This window comes from Lonchura striata, chromosome 2 (assembly GCF_046129695.1).
Source record: "Lonchura striata isolate bLonStr1 chromosome 2, bLonStr1.mat, whole genome shotgun sequence".
NCBI lineage: Eukaryota > Metazoa > Chordata > Aves > Passeriformes > Estrildidae > Lonchura > Lonchura striata.
In genome coordinates, this window is record NC_134604.1 from 85260672 (window position 1) to 85287538 (window position 26867).

At 40.4% G+C, this 26867-nt stretch overlaps 2 protein-coding genes and 1 long non-coding RNA gene across 6 annotated transcripts in view; 1 reads left to right on the forward strand and 2 right to left on the reverse strand.

Annotated features, from left to right (window-relative positions):
- Nucleotides 1-15165, reverse strand: part of GABRG3 (gamma-aminobutyric acid type A receptor subunit gamma3) — a 297012-nt gene extending 281847 nt beyond the window's left edge. For 3 of the 4 annotated variants that reach the window (XM_031504126.2, XM_021546689.2, XM_077781528.1), the window contains exons 1-2: nt 14903-15165; nt 11614-11762 (exon numbers count right to left, since the gene is read on the reverse strand). In XM_031504126.2, coding sequence (XP_031359986.1) covers nt 11614-11762; nt 14903-14955 — 202 coding nt within the window. In that variant the 5' untranslated portion in view covers nt 14956-15165. Of the gene's footprint in view, nt 1-2087; nt 2134-11613; nt 11763-14902 lie in introns of those variants that run through there. The other variant, XM_021546691.2, reaches the window with a different exon arrangement.
- A 2773-nt stretch (nt 15166-17938) lies between these two features.
- Nucleotides 17939-21718, forward strand: LOC116183276 (uncharacterized). The gene is made up of 2 exons (XR_004147870.2): nt 17939-18010; nt 21276-21718. It is a non-coding gene; the product is annotated as an uncharacterized LOC116183276 (long non-coding RNA).
- The window catches only part of GABRA5 (gamma-aminobutyric acid type A receptor subunit alpha5), a 56175-nt gene continuing 50923 nt past the window's right edge, over nt 21616-26867 (reverse strand). Inside the window, exons 9-11 of the mRNA XM_021546712.1 lie at nt 25571-25723; nt 24099-24310; nt 21616-23150 (exon numbers count right to left, since the gene is read on the reverse strand). Of these exons, the coding sequence (XP_021402387.1) occupies nt 22848-23150; nt 24099-24310; nt 25571-25723 (668 nt within the window). The 3' untranslated portion in view covers nt 21616-22847. The remainder of the gene's footprint in view (nt 23151-24098; nt 24311-25570; nt 25724-26867) is intronic.

Genomic DNA, 26867 nt, shown 5'->3' on the forward strand with positions numbered 1-26867 from the left:
AAACTCAGAAAGCTTTCTTCTGGGAAGCTACTGAGCAGAGAAATGAAGAACAGCTAAATACCAAGGTTCTAATGGAAGCTTATCTCTGGTAACAATCAGTCTACTGGTCTAAAACCGTCTGATAGAGAGACAGGAATCTTCACATGTAAAGATGAATATTTTTTGCCTGCATCTCCCAAATTTCAGACTATCAAAGAGGTGTCAAGTAGTTTTAAAGTACTTGAAAATTTAATGGTTATGAAAAAAAGAATTTGCAAGCTGGCTTGTCCTGTAAGACTTTGGTATGTACATATCATTAGGAAGGCTATATCCCCTGTTGCAAAAAAACAGACACTAAACTGTGTACAAATAGTGGTTAAAGATGATAGCCATTCTCTCTATTCATTAAGTAACACATGCTTCTTGACTGTGTATGGTCAGAATATCCAGGATTATTTAAGGTCATGGTTTCAAACTGTCTGAAGTACTGGCTGATAAACTCAGATCTCCCCTTCAGCAAAAGAAAATGTGAATTCAGCTGAACAAGCTCAGATGATTAAAGCAATTCTAATTGTACCCAGTTAATAACTAAATAGACGTCTAGCAGCTTCTGGTAATGAGTTGCCTCAAAATGCAGCAATAAATGCCATTACACAGGAATTGGTAATAGCAAGAAACTACAGCTAGCTCTTCCATCAGAATAGCATTCATGGAATAAAGAGCTCTAAGCTTTATAGGGTTTATGCACGTGTCTACCTGGAAATTCAAGGCTAAGGAGTTCTGGTGAACATTAATGGCACTAGACTTAAGCATGTAAATTGGCATGCAACTGAATCTTGGCAGGATCAGGAAAAAAATTCAGAACCAGAACACAGTGCTTGAAATCTGATTTTTTAATCATTGCAGTAAGTATATATGAATAATATGAGGTGATAATTTCTCCTGAATGTGCTGGACCAAATTCTCTTATGGTGCAAAAAAAAAGAAATTAAGCACTGTATATTATGTGTATTAATGCTAAAGAGAATTTGATCTTACTCACAGTGAAGGTCTAACCTTGAAACAGAACACTAAACAATGGTCACTTCTTCTATCAAACATTTCCAGTGAAATTCAAATTGAAAATAAATAAGAAAAAAATACAGGTCAGCTATTATACTTGTTCAATTTTTTTTTTAAATTCCAAGTTTATTTGAATTATTTTATTTTCCTAGGCAGAGATAAAAAATACAACTGTAATTTGATTGTATGATAAATGTGCATTCAAGTTTTAAAAGAAAAGACAGACGAGCATAGCTCTTGTTGCATTTGGTCTTTCATGGATATAAACACAAATAAGCAAAGGATTGTCAGCTACAATTTTTAGATTCATTATCATAAGTTTTTAATTCAACATGCTAACCAAAATGGAGAAAGGTTTTAAGATTATTCATGTGTGAATGCTCACTTCAGGAAGGAATTCAAGCCACACATGGAGTTGTTGAGCTGCAGATGGAGGTCTTTTCTTGCACTAGAAGAGTGCTCACATGCATGCTCACATGCTCATATGTTGACAAACAATTAAAGTGTTAATACCTCAGTAAAAGCTGACAATAAGATTAAATATGGATATTCATCTACAGTACTGCTTTGTTATTGGCCTAAACCCAAGATAACTCTAAAGAGCTGTCAGAAACTTAGAAAAAATAATGGCAGAACCATGTGTATACAACATGCAAGAGAGCAATTAAAGGTTGTCAACAAATGTACCAGCGTTCTCAAAGTTCTTTGAAATACTATTTAATATATGGCAGTAACTTTCCCTAAAAGACAATGTAAGCTCATCTGAATAATTGCAGCGTTACACTGCTACTCAGTGCTACAGAAGGTAACCTGGCTGCTTATCACAGTCATTTAATCTTCACAAATGTTGGTTTTAATTGAGTAGGGGATTTATAAAGCCTATCAAAATGCTTTTAAGCAAAACTAAGATCATCTGATCCAGATGCCCTGGCTTTGAGACAGACAGTGTTTATATTTCAATCAGCTTTGTAACTAACACATTGCAAAGACACTATCAACAAGTAGTGCCTACAAACTTTAAAAAAACCTGACAGTTCAAAACTCACCTAGGACAACTACAGGATTCTTCTGGTCCTGCATTGTGGATTTACACTGGTAAAAAAAAAACAGTACCTGAGCTTGAATTTCATTAAAATCCATGAAAACATTACTGTGGGGCATATGTGAGTTGATCATGTGTACAAAAAAATCAACAGATAAATCATGAGAATTTTAATAGACTCTTGAGTAAATCAAAAGTGGGAATGTTATACAATTTCATGTCATGAAGGGGAAAAAATATGCAAAAAGTTCCTGTCGTTTTATTATACTTATTTACTACTCTGAATTATCCTGTCCTTTTAAAATATCTCTTAATTTTTGATAGATCTCCACTATTCAGAACTGATGCTTATTTAATGAATGAAACCACTTTTCTTCTTTCAGAAAGCTTCCTCCACATTTGAAGTCTGTCCAAATAGCACTAATGTTCCTGCATAAATCATAAATATTTAGAAATATTTTTAAAATTTTAATATTGAAAAATATTTTTTACAAGCTCAATTAAACGAAGTATGTCTTACTGAGTTGTCATAAATTTTAAAATAAAATTATTTTTTGTTGAGAGTTAACCTTTCTTGCATTGTTCAACCAACACCCCAGTTTATTCTGGTTTTACTCAACACAGTGGTGGTAAAAAATGTTACAGACCAATACACATTTATAGAAGCAAAGCAAGTAGAACTAGATTTTTAGAAGGCAAACAGTATGATCTCTGTTCAAGAACTACAGGGCCACTTGAGCTCTGCCCAAATTTTCACAAGACTTCTGAACGCAAATGACTAACAAGATTGGCTTTGCAGTAATGAGGTATTTTTTTTTATTGCGTTGTAATGATATTTTACATTCACTCATTTCCACATAGATTGTTATTTTTAAATTAGGACAAAGCTGTAATAAATCATTACACAGTTATTGGTAACTGTAATAGTAGTGATTATAGTGTTAATTTTTACTTTGCATTAATGATGATGACTATTCCAATTTTCCTACATGACCTTATAGGCAGCATCTATTTGCCTAGCTATTCTTATAAAACAAACTGCTATGCTAACGAATTGCTTCTTAAGACTAAATGTGGTTGGCTAACACATCTCCATTTTACAACAGAACACCACATTTGAAGAAAAACCTGGTAATAGGAAGTGTTATCTGCCATCACTGGAGGTATCTAAAAGATGAGTGGATGTGGCACTTAAGGACATGGTCTAGTGCTGGATTTGGCAGTGTTAGGTTAAGGGTTGAACTCAAAGATCTTAAGAATCTTTTTCAACCTGAATTATTCAATGATTCTCTTCTCCAATGCTGCTAATCTATCAGTGAGGAAAATTAGAAACCCTCATTCTTCCTGCATGGAAGAGAATGGGCTTGAAAACAGATGTCGAAGTCCTCCACTTGCTAGAGACACAGAAACTCTGACAGAAATTACATCAATATATTCTAGGTTCAAACTACCAAAACAGAACTGCAAATGAAAATCAAAAGAAGAAAGAAAGTTTGGATTAAAGCAATATCAGGATGAGAACACAGTCCTCTGAAAACAGTAATTTTTTTACATGCTAGGTTTGGTTGTCATTTTGTCCAAGAGTGTGAATGACAGTGTGCACATAAACGGACTCCCTCAATTAACTATAAATCACTTTCAGTCTTCATTTCCCACCATAACTATCAATCAACCTTCAGCACTTTCATCCTTCATTTACCATTCCCTAATGCACAAGATGTAATTTTTCAAGTATTACGTTATGGGATGAAAACTGTAGATGTTAATGGTTAGGCTTGTTTTTCAATCAATGCCTACAGTTTTAATTTTTGTTTTACTTATAATCATCAGAGGGGAAGAGTTCCTGTCTGATATCATAAGACTGAACAATAATAGAATTTGTTCCTGAAAAGTCTAGCAAGCTAGCAACCAGGGATGAACAATAACAGCCATAAGAAAACTATAGAGATGTAAAAATGAGCAACAATATTTAAAATAATATGTGCAGAACATAATATATCCCTGTTTTAAGATGACAGAACAATTAGTTTGTGTTGTGACCTCGAAAGGGCAACTAACACTGATCGTCTATGCAGTTTACAAATACTTTCTAAGAATGATAATACTTTCTAAGAAACCTCTTTAATGACAACAGGTAATCAGAGAGGGAAGGGATAAGAAGAAAAGGATTTTCTTTTGTAATCAGTACCTCAGACTTTCCCTGACTCTTTACCTAACTTTCAACTCATGGGATCCAGAAAGTTTGAATGCTATACTCCCAAATTAAAAAATATAATAGTGAGGAAAAGAAGAGAGAATAAGAACTAGCATCTTCTACATTTAGTTTTGTGTGTGACAGTTAAAACTAAGAGTCAGGCAAGCATTATCTGTCAATCAAACTTTCCTACCTACAATGCTATTCAAGAAAAATATTCCATCTGTGTATGCATCAAGCCAGTTCAGCAAATAGTCACTGTCAGGAAATGAAACAAAAAATAAAAGTTGTCTGTGTAAATGAATTATTTACATTCACAAAGATAAGGTTGTAAATTTAAGGGAGCTTGCTGTTTAGTAATTGGTTAAAAGGTCTCTTTCTCCCATACACAAACAGTACACTTTCTTTCAACCCAACAGACTACACACAAGATATTAGTATTGCAAAGACACAATTGACTTCTTATAAATTAGAGAAAGTAGCACTTTATATAGAAAAAGAACTTCATTACCTGGGGTAAATTATTGACAGTAAATTAGAAGGTAAATTCAGAAAAACAGCGTTTGATTACTAAAATATTTCTATATATAAAAGTACAGTAAGCTTTAAATTGAAGTGTTGATTCCCAGCATTTGATTTAAATTGGGTGATCTAAACAAAAGAAAAGAAAAAAGAGAAAATAACCAAAACTCCTAAATAATTGGAAAAAATGAAACTGGGTTGCTTTGGAGGGTTTACACAGAAACATTGAGTTGCAGAGCTTCAGGCTCGATGCATTGGACTAAAATTTCTCTACTTATACTTTCAGTATGGCACATTAAAATTTTACCTGAGAAAAGGATGAATAAAAAGTAGGATGTTTCCCCTGAGGGTTGAAAAGCTGTAAACCAAAGCAGGTCAGAAAGCCAAGGTATTTCCCTGTACTCAGTCCACGGTTAAGCAATTAGAAAGGCAGAATTCAGGCCTGAAGAAAGCTCATTGCCAAGATTCAGTCCTAATCAGAATTGTTCCCATGCAGGATTCTGAAAGAGGCTATGTTTAATGCACTGGACCAGCACCAAACCAAGACTATGTGCAAATAACCTATTTGTTTATGTAATCCTTCAAAATTCAAACACGTACCACAAAAACCTGCAAGGGGTATTTTGGGTGTTCATTGAGTAGTTTACCCCTAATTTCCTAACCTTGCTATTAATATTCTAGAAATGTTCATTGCAAACAAAAGCAAAAGAAAGCACCAGTTCCTGAAAATGGAAGATAATTAGAACTCCTGCAGAATCAGAAGAAATCCCTTCTATCATCCCACCTAGAACAGAGATCGTTCTCATTCTCATTGAATAGCAACCTTTTCCTCAGGAATATTCCTCTTCTTGAGGATTTCTAGTCAGATGGCTAAATCACAACAAAAGTCTCTGAAAGGAAGACAATCCACTTCTACCCAACCAAAAAAGATGGAAAACGGAAATATCAGTGAGAGCAATTAAAGAATTTCTGAAATTTTTGTTATGATTTTTTTTCATTGAGCTATCACTATATTCAGCCCTGTTTCCTACTAGGTCTTAGCCACAGCATTCTGTGTCCACAACAACAGGTTAATCAAGTTTATTCTTCCATATAAATCTAAATTAGACTAATCTCTACTAGTCTCTAATCTTCTGCACTGCCCAGTACTACAGAAGTTGGATCCAGGACTATGGCTTTCCCCTCCTGAGTGGTACCATAATAGAAACAGAATTTATCCCATCTCTCCTTCCCATATGCTCTACCTTTACACACAAGTTGGCTTTCCAGATACAACTGTCTATGATCAATCCTGAAGCAATGAATGTCTCTCTCACTACTTCATGTTATAAGATGCCTGACACTGTCTTGTACCAAAATGCACCAAAAAGGTCTTAAAGCAGAAAGTAGTAATTTGACCTTGCATGACACTTCACAGCTTTCTCTGCACTATGATCTAGAAAATATTTTGATCTGTCAGGCAATATGCAACCCTCTGTCGCCATATGGGGAAACCTAGCTGGAGCTAATTTAAAGAGCATCAGGTGTGGCAGTCAGCAGCTAGCAAAAATAACTTGACAGCCTCTGTGGTAATCACCTGTGGTGCACTTCAGGGTTCATATCTGTGCAACATGGTAGGAAAGCAGGTCAGACAAGAAAAAGATTGTGATATTGCTTCAGAACTCAAGATTTTCAATAGGATTGTGCCTGGAAAAGGACATACCCTTTAAAAACCAACAGAGTTGTTTCCTCTCAACCAACAGATTTGCTCCTTGCACACACTGAGAAACAGGTTAAATTAGTCAGAGAGAAAACTTTTAACTGCTTTAAAAGAGAACTGCTGTTAATGTTCCTGAACAGCACAGCAAAGCACATCAGACAGAGCTTACTCTTCTGTGTTTGTTGATTCAAATGAGCCCATCTATTTGTACCAGCTATGCTTGTACAAACCTACTACTACTGAGAGCTGCACAGCAGTATCTAAGACAGCTCTCATCTTCAGAAATATGGCTAATGGTTTTAAAGACACTGGAGGAGTAAAGAAAACCAGCATGACTCTCAAGACAACTAGAACTGGTGGAGTCAGGTATTTCACATTCCAAAGTGAATTTATTTGGGCTTAAAAATACATAATATATACAGATGACTGTCAGAGGCTGCAAGGGACAAATAATTTTAGAAGATCCAAGAGGAAACCATGAGTTATTGCAAAGGAAGGAAGGAAGGAAGGAAGGAAGGAAGGAAGGAAGGAAGGAAGGAAGGAAGGAAGGAAGGAAGGAAGGAAGGAAGGAAGGAAGGAAGGAAGGAAGGAAGGAAGGAAGGAAGGAAGGGTTAAAAGCAAAATTGATCTTTGTTGAAAATGTCTCAGAACACAGACTAGACTGGTGAAGCTTTATTCAACATATGCAATTCAGAGTCTTCCTGTAATGATATATCTGAGAAACAGAGGATGTAAACACGAAATACAAATTGCCTTACTACTCTGCCATTTGAAGCCTAATCTAGGGTGGTACTTTTTCCCTCCCACTACTAATGGCAGTTCTGAAATCTCTCCCATACTAACTTTTTCATGGATTACTTTTACAATGAAAGAAAAAGACAGCATATTAGTTTCCACACATAAGCTCACTCAGGCAATGTGACCAGAAAACTTTCCACTTTGTTACAAATTTTCTGTTTAAGTCAAATTATATTCCATACGAAGTTAAGCTTGAAACCATGTAAGGTTCTGAAGGTAGCTTTTCTTTTCCATAACTTTGTTGTGGTCTAAGCTGTCCACTAAGGAAGGTGAGAGGGAAGGTTTCATTAAAGTAAACTGACTTTGAAGGAAACTGTGTTTTTTTCATTGCTGGGTTTTCTTTTGTTTCTTTTGTTTCTTTTTTTTTTGTTTGTTTGTTTGTGTGATGGGGTTTTTATTTTCATTTAAATTTTAGGCCTGTCAATCAAAGAAATGAAAAAGAGCTATGAAAAAATCTGGTTTATCACTAGAATCTAAATGAAGCTGAGAATTTTTTTTAGCTGTATATATCAGCATTCTCTTCTGTGTCCTATTGGTTTGCCTAATATTTGTCTTTTCATTTTATTAATAAAGAGGAAGTAAAATTTCAAGGCCAGAACCGAGTCCTACTAAATTTCAGGATTTAAATCAATGTGACATAGGAGGGAAAATGCACACTTGCATGGTAGCAAGTCTTACTTCACATAGAAAAGTATGCATTTCCATTAAACAGGTCATAGAAAATTAAGCATTTCCATTAAACAGGTCTTCAAAGCACTTTGAAACAAAACACAGAATACCTGACTATGGAAGAGATATTAAGACCTTCATAGGTCTGAATTGGTTTCGTTTTGTTCTAGGATTGTTGCCTTTCATACCACGCAAGAGACCTGAGTATCTCAGATCTATAATTGTAGCTGGTAAAAAAATAGGTGAAAAGATGATTTACATCATAAAACACTTTTCTTTTTGATCTAATCAGTACATTGTTATTAGCTGTTCAGTATAAAATTCTTTTTTTCTTTTTTTTTTTTCAATTCAAAAAAGCATGTTTTTTTTGTTTTGTTTTGTTTTGTTTTGTTTTGTTTTTGTGGTATAATGGAAATTTTCCAGATGCCACCATTAAAATAAAAACCCTCAAAAGCCATAATATTCATGTAAATAAGAAATCTGCCAAGTGTGTGGCCACAGGGGATGCAGTCAGGCATTCCCCTGCTGGTAGAACCCTGCTTTGTTTCCAAAGATCAAAGGAAATCCCCTTTCAGTGAGACAGGTTCTGTTAAGGTATCAGTTTGCTAATAGCCTTCACAGGTTAGCTGTTTTGCCTAATATTTAGTTTGTTCAATCCACTCTATAAAAATCCTGGCTTGGAACCTTGCAGATAATGCCTGAAGTGCTGAGTGTAGATTGTGCCTATGATCTGAGCAATTGTCATTTATGTTGAAGCTGAGGCCAAGTATAGGTCAGGATGAGGGGAAAAAAAAAGTCCTAGTCTGGCATCCAAGCAGTGACCTACACACTCTTTGCAGTGGTTTAGATGTGCTTGGATGACAGGAGGAAAGAGAGTAGCTAAGTGTTCACAGCCTCTTCATTGATGGCTGTACTGCTGGCCTGGAGGAGATGTGCTTGCTCACGCCTCAGTGCCCACAGTATGGTGAAAGGACACTCAGAATATGCCTGTACCACGTAGGACTTTATTTTGAGCCAGCCAAAATATCAGTTGCCCTGAGAAGGAAGAGAAGGCGCTGCCTGTGCCAGCATGCACTTTGATACATTTTGTTCACCACAATCTTCTCCTTTTCTCCATGGTTTTCGGTTGCAGAAGTGTCTTCTTAAGTAATCTGAAACTGGTAATCCTAACCTTAGGGCCTTTCTGACTGCATTCAGAACAAAGATAATTTCCTTGGGACCATAGCTAAAGCTACACACTGTTAGAAATAGTGGATTTGCAATAAAGGATTGAAAAAACTGAATGAAGAGCAGTGTGACATGAAGTGGTGAGTGTCCCTGTCCTCTGGGTCAGACAACTTACTTCCCAGCAGTACCATGCTAATGTAAAGGCCCTAGTGAGTAGGTGACTGCATATGAGTCCTGGATTTAACCCTCAGTATTGGCTGAACTTCTGCTTGATTCTGAAAATTACTTCTTGTTTTTTCTACTGGTTGACTCCATGCTTCCTCTAATTTCCAAAACATGCATTTTCCTATTGTATGGACTATTTTACCTGGCACATTACCTTTTTTCCTGCTGCTCTAGCTGGTATGTACAATGCTTTAAAGCATTTGTATTAATACTGAGACCTTCAGGGCTGCAAGACAATTCTGTTGCCAGGACATGTCAACCACCCTGTTAGGAGGATAACTAGCTCCCCGATGGAAAGGAAGATGTGCTTGTGTGTGAGGCACCAGCCAGCAATTCAGGGAAGCTATCTGTAATGCCTGGTTCTCTAGCATTCCCCTTGTGTTCTCCTTGCCAAATGCGACAGCTCTGCAACTTCAAAAGGGCAATGTTATTTATCTGCATCAAAGGTAGGAGAGGTGCAAAAAGGGACCAGGGGAGGAAGCAGAGATGAACTAACTTCTGTAGCATTTGAACAACACTCAGCTCAGGTTCTGAAATATCCAGATTGCTATCAAAGACAAAAAATGGCCTAGGACCAAGATGCTTGATAGAAATAGATGTAGTTGAGAACTGTAAAATCTGTTTGATATATGAGAAGCTGTGTAATTTGACTCCTTTCTCTAAAACAGGATTTACAAAATGTTGTGGAGACACAAAAGGAATTATTTTGGTAACAATGACTTCGCAGTGCTGTAAGATATGGTCTGACCTCTACTGATTTTATGGCACCTGAGATGGGGACTTTGAGTGATTATTTTGCCCCACATAAGCATAATATAATTCACTGTGCCTTAAGTCAGTGATCTGAGGACACAGTGTACAAAATAGATCAAAAAATTTGTCTGAGATTGTCTTCCAGATGTTGATATGGGTGGGAAGGTATGTTAAAGTACCTCTCCATCAGATATTAAAGATAGCTAAATCCAGTATGACAAACTAAGTAGAGAGAGATAAATGTCACTTTGTGATAAAAACAGGCACACCTATCAAATATGATCTTCATAAATACTATGGAAAATCAAACTAATAGCTACAAAAAAACCTAAACTGACCCTTTTTTTAATACCACAGGATAGTCTTTTTTTTTTCCCCTACAACTGTTGCATTATTGTGTAGCTATGAGACCCTTATAATTGTAATGATGAATACATATACACAGCTCTTACTTCTCTCTAAACTGATCCAAAGGGATCACCTAGAAAGCATGTCAATACATGTGCATTCACAAACAATAATTACACTTATAATCAGTGGTAGGAATTCTCTGTCTAATCCCTGCAAATATTTAGGAAAAGCAATATATTAGGTGATTGTTTTGAGTATTCCCCATTCTCAGTTTGTTCTGAAGCACATGCAAGGTACAGTAAATATAAATGATGAAATCTTTCTGATTTCTGTCATACAAATTTGCTATAAACAAACTGAGCAGCAGTTATGCTACAGCCATTATGTAAGTGGAGCGTGAAAAAAAACCAACCCAAAACAAACAAACAAACAAAAAAAACAAAGAAAAAAACCCACCAAAACAAAACAAATACCCAAACAAAAAAACCCCACAACTAGTTTGAAACATCATTATACAAATTAAAACAATAAAATAGCCCAAGATGGTTATAGCAGGTACCTACAGGCTCTTAATTAGTTTTTTTTACTTATATGTAATAATGCTGACCACAAGACACTTTGATTCTATAGGATTTCTTTCGGAGATGTCTGCTGGTTTGTGCAAGATCATCTCTGGAGTTGCCCTATACACAGGCAAATCCCAGTGCCTTAAGGAACAGCAGTAAGGAACATAACTTTCAGGAATATATTTTGAAGAGAACAGGTTCATATTCTTCTCTTGCTGTGTCCTACTTTTTGTTTTAATATGCTGAGGTTTTGTTTGCTTCTCAGAGTGTGAGATTTTCAGCATAGACTGGATGACTAAAGAGGTGTGTTCCTTCCTCTGCCAAAGACCTTCTGAATACTTAAGGACTAGCCCTTCCCTATCCTCACACAAACTCTGTACAAACCAACCAGATTTTAGGACCCTAAGCTACTGCCAGATTTCCTTGTGAGAATTAGCATTTTTAAAATACTGACTTAAAAATAAACTTCAGCCAAAAAAACTTAATCTACACTTCCCCAGATATTTGTGCATATTTCCAGAATATAGTAACATCTTCTCTGCACCCAGATAAGCTTATCCTCACTTGTGCAGAAAGAAGTACTTACTTCCAATATCTGGCCGCAGCTTTTTGTCATACTCTCTCAAGAGCTTGTTTAGTATGAGAGTCACATCTGTGTCTTGTGTTTTTGGAGCTAAAACCCATTTTTGGTTAGTTGTTCCATCTTCATATTCATCCTCTTCAATCTTTCTAGAACTGCAAAACAAATGAAACAAATAGATATTATTTTACATTATTAAAATAGGAGGCAACAGGATGCATGCAGCAGGATGCAACAGGTGCAACAGGATCTTCCCATTAACAGTTGTTAAGTATCTGTGGATGGGTCATGATTGACAATTGTTTAGAAGTTTTCTTCTGAAAGTGTCTTCAGAAAGTTATACTATAGAAGATAATACAGCTATCAGAGTAGTATTTTATATTCTGTATTTTAATGAACCTGTTCTGACTAGTTTACAATATACTTTACAAAGAGCGAACATCTGCAGTATTACTTTATTAATACATCAAGACAACTGATTCATCTCTTGCACAAAGGCTAATAAGAGTATTAAAAATTCAGATCTGTTAAGGCTTCCTGATAATTTTATCCTATTAATAAATTATTATATTCTCACTGCATGAATTTCAGCATTTAATGTATTACAAGGATTAGAATTAAGAGCTCATTCCTTGAATTTGAGATGGATTATCACAAGCACAAAAACACATTGAATAAATTAATGTGCATTTCCCTGCAGCTTTAGTAACTTTTTTAAAAACAGTACTACACCAGGAGCTGCTACTTTATTCCTTTATAGGTGGATTATGTTTATTTTAAGGGTATATTTATGCAAATGTGGTGAAACTACAGTTTGGCCAGAAATCACAGCAAGAGCTATTTTCACACAAGACTAATTTCATTTGTACAGCTTTTTTGTGAACTAACTTGAAAATGTTGATTTGAAGATGATATCTTCATCAGATGTATCTTTTGGTATCTTAGAAACCAAATCTGTTTGATGCTTCTCACTGGAGAAAATCTATGACAGACTGAAATGAACTTATTAGGAAAAAAGATAACCTCAGTGGTGGAACCTGTGTAAGGAATCATGTGTTTTTTCAACCTGCAATTATCCAGGGGATATTATATCATTTTGCAACATTTTTACATAAATGTCAAGAATTATGTGAGGTGCAAAGCAGTGAAGAACAAGAGGAACCAGCCTTGTTTGTTCATGGGATGTGCTACACACATCTGTGCAATTTTCTTTCTTTCCGTCTCCTTTTCTCCATAGTGACATTAGTGTATTTTAAAATACCTCAGATGCCCAGAAGATTTGATAAATACTCTACGTGAACATAAAAAAACCTGATACAAATATAAAAGTTTAATCACAGAGCATCATCAGCTCTCACATTGCTTGAAGACCACTATTTGAGAATGTAATGAAACTTTAAACTGAAACTGCTTTACAACCAATATGCCCCTAAAGATTAACCATGAATCACTTAACACGACCTCACAATTTGCAATTGCTGCAGGCACAATTTCTATATAAAACTAATTCTTAAACCTAGACTCTGAACATTTTCTTCAGAGAGCTCATATAGCTGAGTTGTAAAAGTAGAGAATACTTAGGACAAAATTTTGAATAGAGAACCACTACTTTTCTGTTATTGGGCTCTATTTTCTAAAAACTTGACTTTTTTTTTTAATAATTCACCCAATGAGCATTGAAAAAAACTCAAGAGGATTTTGGGAGAATTTTTTTTTTACCATCACATTCATGATAAGCCCTGCGTTTTAATACTGCTGTTACAGAACCATTCTCAAAGGAGGCATCATCTCCGAACATACATGGTTGGTATTTCTGAGCTGAAGCTCTGAAGTGATGCTGAATTGCTGATAGCAAAGAAGGACAAATATGTTTTTTTCTGCTGCAGCCACCACAACTTTACCACAGGCATTCAGACTGCACCTGGAAATGAGAACTGAGTTCAGGTAGTATCATGATTCCTATTTCAGAGAGGTGCTGCTTTAAAACAAGTCATTAACAAGAATCTAACTAAGCACTGGCAGACCTTTTAGATCCCCTCACTCTAGCAGTTTCTTTCCTAGAAAGTACCTCCAAACCATTTAAATCCTTACCTATCTTTTTGATTAAGACTGGAGATGGGAGAGGTTTCACAGCAGATAAGACTAATGCACTAGACACATATTTTTCAAGCTTTTCTGCTTTCTTCCTTAAGAAGTTATTATTTCCCTTCCATTGCTTGCCTCTACATAGTTAAGGCATAGTGCTCCTTCAAGGCACTTGAGGTTGCATTTTTCTTCTGTAACACTACTGGTGACTGCCAATTACTATCATATTCCTGTGATCCAGAGAAATAACTATAGGGTGATGACAAGCCAGTCTCGAACCAGGAAGGAAGAAAGGCTGTATGCCTTTCCCCAACTCTTCATCAGTTTTGATTCTGTAAGGAGACAGGGAAGAGACTGTGCATAGACTGCAAGGGAAGAAGTCTAGAAAACACTGAGGGATTGTCAGGAAAGGATTTATTTCCTGCAATAGGTGCGTCCCACACTTGCTGTGGGGGCTGGCAGGAAGCATCCTCTAGTTCCTGTGGGGATTTAGGAGATAGACACCACTCAGGTGTGGGGCAGGCTGCCAAGGAGGACAGGGGAAGCCCTTCGAGCATGCCTGTATCCTGGTTTGTGGTGGTTCCTACCGGAGGGAGCTGAGCTGACCCCTTTGCCTGGGTTATTCTGTGAGGGTGTATGACAGCCCCGGAAAACCAAAAGGTCCGAAGTCCAAAAGGTCAGGGCTAACGCTGCCGGCTGTGCCCCTCTGGCCTCTAATAGCGGATACTGAGCCCCGTCGGGCAGACCCTTCCCGGCCCTGAGGCGGGGAGCAGGGGATCGAGCATCCCGCGGCTCACCCTCTCCCTCCTCACGCCGGCCCCGCCCGCGGATCCCCCGGGGGTGGCGTGGAGGGCAGCCGGGGCCGCGACGGGAGCCCGGACAGCTCCAGCCGCCGTCCCACAGGGCGCGGCAGCCGCTCGAGGGGGAAACTTTCTGCCGGGCCGGCCCAGGCCAGGGCCCCCGCGGGCAGGGACAGCGGCGGTGCCACCGCCCCGGGCGCACCGCGGAGCCGGGCGGGTCCCGGGATGGGAGCGCGGTAAGCCGTGTTTGGGAACAGAGCCCCGCCGCGGCGCGGAAGAAGGTGGGGAGAGCCCAGGGTTCGTCCTGGGTGTCGAATATTGTGCAAACTCCGGCAAATGGGACTTCAGCCCTCCAGCCCCAGTGAAGAGAGGAGAGGGGCTGGAGGGAGGCGAGGGAAGCGCAGACTTACCAAGCGTGGAACACTGAGAGGAGGAAGAGAACCGGCAGGAGCTTAGCGGACATGGTCCGGACAGCGCTGGCCAGGTGAGAGGTGCGGCAGGATGAAGGAAACGTTGCAGAACGTTCACATGGAAGGGAGAATGAGGCAATGAGGTAAAGGTCTGAGCCTCTCCTCTTCTGTATTCTCAGCTTGATACCCTGAAGAAAACACTCTCTTCTTCCACAACGCTCCGAGAGGGGAGGGGGGAGGCGAGAGGAAAAAAAAAAAAAAAAAAAAAAAAAAAGCAGAAGAAGTGGAACGATGGGGGAAATCCCCAGCGGAGAGGCCAGGTATAAATCAGGCTCCGCGGGCTGACAGGTGTTCAGCGGGCACGGAGCTGCGGCGCGTCCCCTTTGCCGGCAGCCAGCCGCGGGGTGCAGCGGCGCGGCCTCTGCCGCTGCCCGGGCTGGCGCTGGCCGTGCCCCCCGGGCGGTGCACAGCGCCGAGCAGCCCGGGCCCCGCCGGGCCGCGGCTGCCGCGGGGCGGGCCGGGCCGGGCCGGGCCGGGAGGGGGGCGGGCAGGGGCGGGGGGAAGGGGCGCACCTTGCCCCCCCCGCGGAGCGCCTGCCCGCAGCCAGCCCCGCAGCGCGGCACCGGAGCGCTGCCGGGGACCGCCCCGCATCGGAGAGCGCCTCGTCCCCGCTCCCTGCCCAACAGGTTCCCGCCTCGCCGGCAACCGGAGGAGCCGGGAAGTGAACCCTGCCCCCGCCCCAGCGGGCGCACACACACGCACACAAGAGAGGGGGAGCAGCGAAGCCGGCAGCCGCAGTCAGTCGGCAGCCGGGACTTCTCCCCGACATCACCAGCCCGATGCCCCAGACAGGACGGCCGGTGGAAGGATCCCCGTGCTGTTTTGCGGGATGCCCTCACGCCCAAACCCCACAGCCGAAAGTCCCCCCGACCGCCCGGGGCTGGAGGTGCTCTCTTCAGAAGGAGGGAGAGAGGTCGGGTGCTGGTCTCGGGGTGATCGGAGCGACGGGCATCCCGATGTACACACAGGCGCAGATCCGTGTAATCGGTGCGGCTGCTTACACGGACAGATAGGCAGTGTGTTTCGGTATCTAGGTGGAAGTTTGCATGCACTGTACGAATGCATGAATACACATTTATATGCACAAGGTATGCCAGAAAAAATGTATACACGGAGAAAAAAGAGGTCTAGACGATCCTGTAGAGCAGGTTACATGGACTTATATGTACATTGTGAACTTTGGAGTAAATTAGGTTTTTCTGCTGTGAGAACTCGGAAATGAGACAACAATCAAGTGTATTCAGGGCAGAATTAGTTTGGGTTTGGACAAGCTTTGTCTTTCTACTCCAGTAGGAACAGCACAGATCTGATTTTTAGCGACTTCAGTTCTCTTCAGGTGTGTGGAGCTTTGCACCGGGCATCAGGGTAATCGGAATATTCCCCCTTTGTTTTCAGAATGGAGAGTGACAAAATTTCACTTACGTAATGGTAATTTGAAAACAAAAACCTATGCCAGAAGTACAGCGAGTACTTTCCTGTGATCAGAAATCTCGGGAATGCAAATCTCTGTCTCCTTTTCCCTTACATATAACTTCCATGTTCTGGAGCACTCGTTTTTAACTGTTTAATAGAAAAAAATTTCTTCTAGAAGATGCAGTCTTGCTTCTGGAGTAACTCCTACATTATGCCTAGAAGAGCTAGGCTATAGAGAGTTCTGTTCCCGAGTAAATTTTTGACGAAACGACACAGCTTAAGGAAAATCTGTCGTGAGTCAGGCAATTAACTCTCAGTTATTCACTTTAGGGATTTTCTTTCAGCCTTTCGGGTTCTGTTGGGTTTTTTATTTCCAACCTAAACGCCTCTTTACTAGATTATATAGCAGTGTTTACTTTGTCTAATTGCAGTTACCGTGAATTGCTAATAATCATTTGTTACAAGGCTTCTGTCACCAGCAGAGAAATGCGGGTGGAAGCCAGGCCGCCTGCTGCCCTGAGAAAATGAGGGAGGGAACCGACGGCGACTGCTGGGGGGTTGCCTGGATTTCACCATAGCTATCTGTGCTGACTGTCAAGCAGCAGCACGCCGATCCGCTGGTGCGAAGCTTGCGGGAGCAGCGTCCTGCGGGGCGGGCGGGAGGCGGGACGGGCGGACAGGGGAGCCGCCGCCTCCCAGCGAGCGGAGAAAGTCCCGCCAGCACCGGGGAGTCACGGCGGCAGGGGCTTGGAACCGCCGCACGGCGACGGACAGCAGGCACTTGAAGGTTTCTTGAAGGCTGCTGCTGACGCGAACATCATTTAGGGCTCCCAGTGCCCATGTCCCGGCTCGCAGCGCCCGCGCGCTTGGAAAGCAAGGAAAGGAAGCGCCCGTCACGCAAGGAGGTGTTTCCCCTGCGCTGGCTATATAGAAAAATGTGTGTATTCACACGGACGCTCAAATTGAATAAATAAAAGCTTAGCTCGGCCTCGGCAACCCTGCCCAGCAGCGCGAAGAGCTGGGGCGGTGCTGCAGCATCGAAGGCTGAGGGCCGGGGGAGCTCGCTTCGCCGCCAGTGGGAGGGAGCGGCTGGGGGCCGCCGTGCCTCTGCCACCTCCCGGGTGGGCGGCACGAGTGAGCCGGATAGTAGGCAGCAAGCAGAGAGACCCGGAGGAGAGACGCCGGCGGCGATTTACGATGAGAAAAGGCGAGGGCAGGTCCAGCTCCGCATCCCCGCTCTCGGGGACCCCCGTGCGGGATGGGAGGGAGCCGGCAGTGGCTTCCCCGCCGCGGCGGCTCCGTCGAGCACCGCTCCGCCTCTTCCTCGCCCGCCAGCCCCATCCCGCCCTTAGCGCATCCTGCCGCGGTGCCGGGATCCTCTGGCGGCGGCGGCGGGAAGCGCGGGGGATCGGGCCGCGTCTCCCACCCCGCGCTGCCTCCAGCCGGCGGCAGAGCGCTCGGTTACCCCTGCGCCGTGAACGGAACTCTCTGTGACCATCGAGTCACTCAGACCTCGAGAAAGACCTTCACAGTGTCCCCTCTTTCCTTGCAGAGTGGCAGAAATTCCCAAGGCTCGATCGGAGCAATATGGTTCATTGGTTATTAACTCCTTCTTCTCAGACCGTAGGAAAAAAGGTGATGTTTAAGGTTTTTTTTTTTTTCCGTTGTCCTCGGTGTGTTAATGCCAAAGGGATACTTTAGCACCACTCTTCGTTACACCTCATGCCTCGTTCATTTCTGCTCCTCCTTTTCATACTCACATCCTCTTATTTTACTTTTAAGCACACTCTCTGCCTTTGCTGAGCCTTTCAAGTTGTGTGTTCAGGTAAGGGTCATGATTTTCCAGCACAGGTTTTAACAAAAGAACATTTTATCATGCTATGTAATTATAGTAAAATGTTGATGTTCTCAGTAATATTCTTCAGCACAACAAAATGCATCCACATTTTAACTTACCTTCATTGCGCTTTCACAGAGGGCGACTATATTTTCAACCTGAGGGATACCTCTGTGGTATGTCGTGTGCAGTGGGGAAGCATGAGTCTCTAAAAGTAGCTGTGTAGGGAGCTAGCTGGCATAAAAAAGGGGGGAAATGCCAAAGAAGGGAATGGGACTCGTGAGTCAAATGCCTCACTTGCTAGAACTGGGAACCCATCTCAAGCACTGAATAGTTTGGGCATCTGAATTTTCTGAGATTCAGTGAGGAAGGAGGGCCCTACTGGTGGTTTTCCTGGCACCCCAGGGTTACCTATATACCATGAGAAGCACAGAAGGGAACTGGGGCTGCTCTGAGACAAAGAAGGAAGGACCTGAAATCCATATCCTACAGATCCTGGAGTCCTCCAGCTGAAGGCTTATTAGAGACTTCTAAGAGGCTTGAGCCAGTTGTTGGTCTGCTGGAGCCTTTAGGTAGGAAGTTGAACCCCAGAGGTCCTGACAATTTCTGTGTGCTCAGTTCTGTCCTTCAGCACAAAGCTCTCTTCTCTCTGGCTCATGGTCAGGATAGGGAGAATTCCTCCTGATGCTGCCACGTTGCAGCTTTTCAGCAACTTCGTGTAGACTTCTGGAAGAAGCATGGGCATCCAGGGACGCAGGGCCACTCCTCTGGAGCCAGACCACCCTTGAGCAGCTGTCCTGAGAACATCAAAACCACCAACCCCCAGTGAATGAAGAACTGAGCCCAGATCCACTGACACCTAACTGCTTTTGATGGCTGGCTCCAACATTTATTATAATTTATGTGTTAAGCTATAGTGGGTGGTTGCCCTATGTGTAATAATTTTCCTACCTATAAATCCAGCCTATCATTGTTAGTCCAGTCCATTGAAATCTATCAGGATTTCTCAAAACTCTCCAAATTCATCTAACTGAAATTAGTTGGTATCTTCAGTCAACATTCTTACTTTTTTCTTCACTTTTAGCCAGGGACTAATTTAAGCAGCAACTCTTAAGACATTATGACTGTGAGAAGTGATAATTGCTTTTGAGGATGGCACTGAAAAGGAAATAATACATTACAGAATGGAACACTTACACTTCAGTCTAAATTAGGGGTAATCCTTGGAAGATCCTTCAGAAGTCTTTTGGGCTTCATAAAATCTAACTTCCAATCTTTCTATCTTCTCAAAATTGAACAAATATCTATAACAACATAGTGGAAGATGCAAAATTGGTAAAGTAAGGATGCCATCTGAGAGTCACCATGCAATGACCATACTTAAGCATTTGTAGTGACAAAAACATAGGAAAGGTTAGAAAGGACTCAAGCAATTTTATCATTTCAGTGTCAATTCCAATCGAGAAGCAAGGGTAATACGGAAATATGTCCTTATTACAAAGAACTTTATCTCCAGATTTAAAAAATCAGGAAGTACTACATTCATCCTCTCTACATAAAATGAAAAGCAAAATAGTTTCATTCATTTTTCTTCAAAATTTACCTTAGATGTTGAGCAAGAATTTTTGAAAGATGAGATTATTTCATAAAATCATTACTTCCTCAGTTTTGTATAAATATGTTCAGTTATTCCACAGAGGGCACATTCCATTTAGAAAAGAGCAGAACACAACTCAAGATAACAGAAGAGGCTTCAGTTTTAGAACATACACTGCTGCTTAAATTAATCCTTGAAGTAAGCTGGCACAGCTCAAATATCAGAAATTAAAAATCTCTTCCATTGTATTTGACTTGTTCTTTCATTCTTAAGGGATGTAAGGAAGGAAATTTGGCAGCAGCCTGCACAAACTTCCCCTATAGTGCTGAATTGTTGTAATTCACTTCTCAACTCTTTTTTAATGAAAGCATACGTGAAAAAATCAATGAGAAGCAATTCCTATTTATTACTCCCTGTGGCCATGACTAAGCTGTGAAGTAGCTGTGTCCTGCGGTGTCCTAGTTCATCCGTGCTGGGGACAATGAACAGCTTACTCCATTCCCAAAAGCCCAAGCTACTTCCAGGGGATACCAGAGGAAGCTAATGCACATCCAGATACCACCCCACCCTGGGGAAGGACAAAGCCAAGATGTCTTGGTTGAGCCAGGACCTGGAAAATGCTTCCATGTCCCACATTTCAGACAACATCTCAGTGAGTAGTGATCTTCCACACAAATGGTTCCACTGACTGTGGAGAGATGTAAATTGTGAGGCAGGATATAATGCAAGGCAATAGCATTTAAGTATTCCAGCCTGGAGTGTATTGGCTTATTGAAGCATCTTCCAGATTATGGGACACCTAGTGTTCATGCACAAGCATACGCTGCAGGTAGACCCATATTTTTTGAAGATTACCTTCCATGTAAGTAAAATGAGTAGATTTAGAGATCCTTTCACTAAGTCCTGCAGTAAAGACCAGGAAATGATGCTGTAATACAAAGTAAGAGTCAGACTTGGGTGTAAGCAGATTAAACAAAGGACAGAAATTCTCTGGGGAGTTTCTCCAGAGCTGGCCTGAAGAAGATGCTACTCAAAGATGGCTCTGAGTTTCTCATTCACAAAACTCATTCATGGAATTCTTCGAGTTTCTCACCTGACGAAATAGCTAAGGGACTTATTTATAAAGTTTTTCCTTGCAATAAGCAGTGCAATTTTTCATAGTTTTTAATCCCTGAAGGGCCAAAGGAATCCCCCAAGGGGATGATGAGCAAGGAGATGTGCAGCTGCTCAGACACAGAGGCATGCAACATGAAAACAGAGATCCATATCTTCACCTCAGCTCAAGCTAGCACTGAATAGATGAGTGTGCCCCCTCCCTTGTTCCTGTTTATCAGCATACTGTCACTTGCTCCATCCCATGGCTTCTCTATTGCCCCCAAGAGTTTATGAATTTCTCATTACACAGAATCAAACAAAATGCTTCAAAAAACAATAGACATATGAGATTTTCTCTTGGCAATTTTTAGGAATGAAACGGTTGAAGAGAAGACACAAAAGAAGCCAGAGAGCTCCCCATTTTCAGACCAGACCCTCACCTCAAAGCGAAGCATGAGCTCTCCCCTCTGTCCCCAAAAGTTCATGGGATTGTTGCTCCATTGCAAGATAACACCAAGTTCTGCAACAACTCGATTCACTGTGTTCACTCAAGGCATGTCCCTTTCTGGGCAACAGGGAGGATATGTCATGTGTGCACACAAGATCAAGTGCATGCATGTGTACTTTCCAGTTAATTCTTCAGCTTCTGTGGTGTACTCTTTTGTCTTTCTGAAAGGACAACCAGTATAAGAATGACATTTTGCAAACAAATGTTGAATGCATTTTTTATTTCAACATTAAGATTTAATTACAAAAGCTTCTGGAACAATTAAAGGATGCCAAGGAGGAAAGAGCTGAAAACTCAGACTGCATTTTCTCATTCATTGTGAAAGCTAAACACATTGTCAGCAGCAAGGCGTTTTATAGAAAAGTTTCAGATGGACAGTACAAAGACCTTTCTGTCAATATTGTCACTGAAACACCTTGCTGTCATGAAGCACATCTTTTTTTTTCTGATCACGCTTTCTAGTGTTGGCTGATTGATTTTTGCAGTGGGAAACAAGTAATAATTATTGCAGATTTACCGTAATTCTTTTCTGCTAATCTCTGCTAATATAACACAGTCTTCTTCTTGGAAAAATGTCCAAACATAACTTTACCCTGATAAAAATGTCTAGTGCTGTTGTTAGAAGTTTTATTTGCACAAATATGTTCCTAATCTATGTTAATTTCATGCAATATAATTCTTAATTTTTGGAATAAATACTGAGAATCATTAGAGATAATTCTTTGGAATGCAAAATCCAAACAAACTTTGTATTTTCATTTAAGGGCAAGAATCTATCATCTTTATTTACATAAGTAGCATCCTGCTCCCTGTGTTATTTCACTGCAAACTAGAGTCTCAAGCAGTGAAAATCATCATAGTCCCTTTAGGATTTACTGCATTGTATTAAACTTCCAATGAAAATTGGGCTGAGCAATTTTGTCTATGGAGTAATGCAGTACCTGTAACTGGTAAAGGTGCTCAAACATAGCCCTGCACTTAATAATTTGGCACATTTACAACTGGCGTTACTCAGTAACTTATCAGATGACAATAGTGGAGCTCTTCTGTAAAATATAGGTTAAGCCCATATTTGTATAACTGTACATCTGAAGTATAAAAACCACGATATGTAGTACACTTGAACAGTTAAAAAATATAACTTATTTTATTTGTAAACTATCAATGCAAGATACTCAGCAGCAAAGAAGCCATGTTCAATGTCTTCTGATCTTTTATAAAGATCTGTTGCTGTAAGTAATATAATAGTCTCCAAAACATCTGAGGTTACATGTAGAAACAATCAAGGCAATATTATTTGTACATATTATTAAACATGCAAAAAACTTCCTGAAGAATATTGCCCAAATGTAGAAAGTCATCTGGATCTCAAATTTTTCCTTGGTAGCATCTGCTTTGTAAGTATGGCTCACATGTGGCTCCAGAGTACTTCAGTTTATTTTGGAGAATTGGCACCTTTAATAACAGGCTCCCTATTCAAATATGTGGCCCAGTAAACTAAGTTAAAAGTTCCAAACAGCACTGGAAAAATTATCCGGGACATTTTGTCAATCTTACTGATGCTGTTGTAAGTCTTTTTGCTTTCAGGAGGCTTTTCTTCTGCAGGCTTCACTGGAGCAGATGTAGTGTTTGAGATGACAGCTGGGGCTGAGTCCTTTGGCATGTTTGGTGCAGGAGTCAACTTCCCAGTGCTGTACGTATTAGTTGGTTTATTTCCCAGCAAGTTGCGCTCTTTTTTCTGCAGTGTAAAGAACAAAATGTTACACCACAAGAACAGAAAGTGGAAACACATTCGCAAGAGACTGACCCAAAAAGCTGAACACCATAATCAAGCATGCCCATTAATGTCTGTTGACTATTCAGTCTTTGATTATGAAAGTCAGAATCAACAAATTCAGTCATCAAACAGATGTTTTTCCCTTGATTTTGTAGCCCTTGCTCAAATGTGACTGTCCCTCGTGGGAGAAAGCTGAGACTCGCTGGCCGGACCCACATCCCACCTGGCGAATGCATTAGCAGCTTCTTTTGTCAGTGGGATGTGGTCTGGCATCTGAAGAGGGTGCTGCACCAAGGACAGATGACAAGATGGGAATCTCATTTCCCCAGCTGCTGCAAAGTGTCTGGGGAAGGGCTCATTGCCCCTGACAGCTTGGACTCTTTGTAGGCTCTTTTGGGATGACTGTGGGTATGAGCTCTCTAGGAGATGACTTATTAAGAGTTAGTCCTAACCCAAAAGTTTAATTTCAGCATGAAACTCAAAAGTTTGTGTTTTCACAGAACCAGTCTTTGGTTCCTTTTTTTTACTGTGGTGGGACCCTGACTCACGGAGCTCAATGTGAGCATTGTTATTTATTTAGGAGAGGATACAGGGACTGCTCTGCAGAGATATGTTTCATGATGTATGTCCGCTATTATCAGAAGTCTGATCACTGAAATCCTATGTCCTGTGTACTCGATGCCCAATGTGCTTCTATAAGCAGTCTCTTCATACAGATCATAGGGACTGGCAGTCTATCTCTGTGAAGGGAAGACACCATATTTCCTTGAAAATTTTCCTCTACAGGAAGGTATGTCATGAGGAAATGAAATATCATTTTTACAAAGAAGCTGAAAATTGACCCTTCAGTTATTTAAACTATACTGATACCTTTTTATTGTAGGTATTTAAAAAATACAAGTTAAGCACCTTGATTTTTGCAGCTTCCTGGGCTTTTTTGCCATCCCATGCCCAACTCCTCTTGGTGAAATAGTTGACTGTTGCAAATTCAATCAATGCCGAAAATACAAAGGCATAGCAAACAGCTATAAACCAGTCCATTGCAGTAGCATAGGCCACTTTTGGCAAAGAGTTACGGGCACTGATACTTAAGGTGGTCATGGTGAGGACTGTTGTTACTCCTGCAAAGAAAAAAAAATTGAGTCAGAGATCAGTTTGCTAACCCTTATGGGATGCCAAATGAGTTGTGAGCAGGTCCCAGTTCAGCAGGATACCTAAGAAGGCCACATGAAGTCAATCAGTGTTTGCATATCACAGTTTGAAAGAATATGAAAAAATGAAAGCCTTCATGTTCAGATGTTTTATTCTATGGAGTTCTGGTTAATTCTGGCTGTAGTGCATTTAAATAAGGATTTTTAAGGTAACACAAGCCCAAGGTTTATAACTGTCAGAATGAAGTGAGGTTACCTATTTTGTTTTCTTATACAGAGATTGTATGTTTAAAATTGTTGACTGTTACTGGTTTCCTTGACTGTAGCTCTTCCTTTCCCATATGACAGTAAATGACAAATAGCCAATGCTTTCATCTGTGGGAATATTTCCCCAAGATAAAAAACTCACCTCTCAGTTACAGCCTTGTAAACTTAGAATAAGTCAGCAAAGTGATGCTACTACCTGTATTCTCTCAATACAACTTGCTGAGCTGGTTTTTTAACAAAGCTGCCAATTGACTTCAGGGGGCTGGTACAGAAGAGTGATTCCTTTCAAATAGCTGAAAAAAGTTTTACTTAATAAACTGTTACCATTCCCCTTGTTTTTCATCTGGTAAAAATCTTGTATTTCATCAACATTTGCTTGAGGAAGTGCTTATTTTCTGCAACCTTCTAGGGATAAACCAAGTAATTTAATGACACCCCAAAGGCTTTTTCCATAACAATTTCTTCAGAAAATATACATTTTCTAAATGCAAAGTCATATTAATTTGTTTGATGGTAATAGAGATAATTGTCACTAATTAACCTCCACATGGTTTTCCCAGATAAACATCCTATGACAAAGATAAACAAAATGTCTTGAAGTGATATCTGCTTCAAATGCTTAGCTCAGGTATACATTAAATATGATAATCTGTATGTCTGTTTTTCTAAACCATCCAGCATCCACCAAAGTAGAAAAAACCCAAAACAAATCACATTAATCTTATTCTTCCATCTTCTGTCCTTAATTTTCACATAACTGATTGGCCAATTTCTGTCATAACTTTACAAAAACAATGCAGACAGGGCTTTTAAATTGATTTTGAGTTTAAACCAGAAGAGAATGAGAAAACATTTACAACATCTCAAGCAGAAATAAACAATTTCTGTGGTTTTATTACAGCAAATCACTTCCACAAGCCACAAATATCCTATCTATATTCTAGGAGAAAGTGGGATACTCACCAAAGACAGTTCTAGCAGGGACAGATTCTCTGTTTAGCCAAAATGACACTTGCGATAAGATCACAGTCATAATGCAAGGAAGGTATGTTTGGATGACAAAATAACCAATTTTTCTTTTCAGATGAAAATGGGCTGTCATAATAGTATATTCACCTAGAAGAAGAAAAATATGCATTTGAGTAAAATAAAGAAGGCTTACTTATTTAGGGACTGAACGAGGCCAGTTCCAACCCCCCATTTGAGGATATTACTCAGCCATTCTCAATTTCTTAAAAAATGTCTGGATTTCTGTCCTGTGGAAAACCAAGACTTGAGACAGAGGTGCTGCTAGATCCTCACAGTCTTCATGTTCAGTCTCCAAAGCAGAAGACAATGACTGCTATTCTTACTGCACTGTAAAGTTGCAGTCCTCCTATGCACCTGGAATATTGTGATGTTCACAGGCTTAAAAATCTGCTTTGCTGACACTGCCTCAACACTGGTTTTGATTCAGTCCTACAAACTCTTGTAGCATAGTAACAATTAAGGCTCTCAACTCTTCAAAACCTGATTTAGCAGCAGGTTTAGCAACCTCATTAGCGAAAGTGCTACAGCCAAGCCATCAGTTTTCAAATATGAAAATGACACTCCTTCTGCACCACATTTAGGGCTTGTCAGTCCCAGCATCTTCTGTGAGAACTGCCACTTTTCATATAGATCCTGGGATGTTTTATTAATCTGAGTACCCAAACCTTTCACATTGCTGGTCCAGAAAAAAAAATGCCTTTCTACTGCATGCAGTGTTCCTAGAATTTGGCACACTTTAGCCCTTCAAAAGATTACCTATTGCTGGATGGATATTGTGTCCTGTCTTGTTCACCAGTGCAATGAATATTGTACTGCTTTCATGCAGAGTTCCCTAAAAGCTACCACAGCAGTGCTAAATTCCATTTCTTTTTCATATACCAAATTCATAGCATTGCCTTAATATGCTGTTTATCAGCTCCTCTGAATTTCAATAAAAGCCTAAATAAATGCACTCAAAAATCCACAGACCAGCTGTCACCTTCCCTAATGTTTCAGAAAAAAATCAAACCTTAACCAGTTCTTTCAGATTGTTCCTGGAAAACCATATAGTTTTTACTGAGGGCTACTCCAGGTGGTAGCTGCTCCCTTGTTATTTGTTGTTATTGAAAGTTATTCATGATGATAACTGCTCCCCAAATCCAAAATCTTGCTAGCTAAAAGCATGCTACTATTTGCCTAGGAATAATAACAGTAAAAACAAAATATAAGAATAAAAAGCTATCCATCCCTT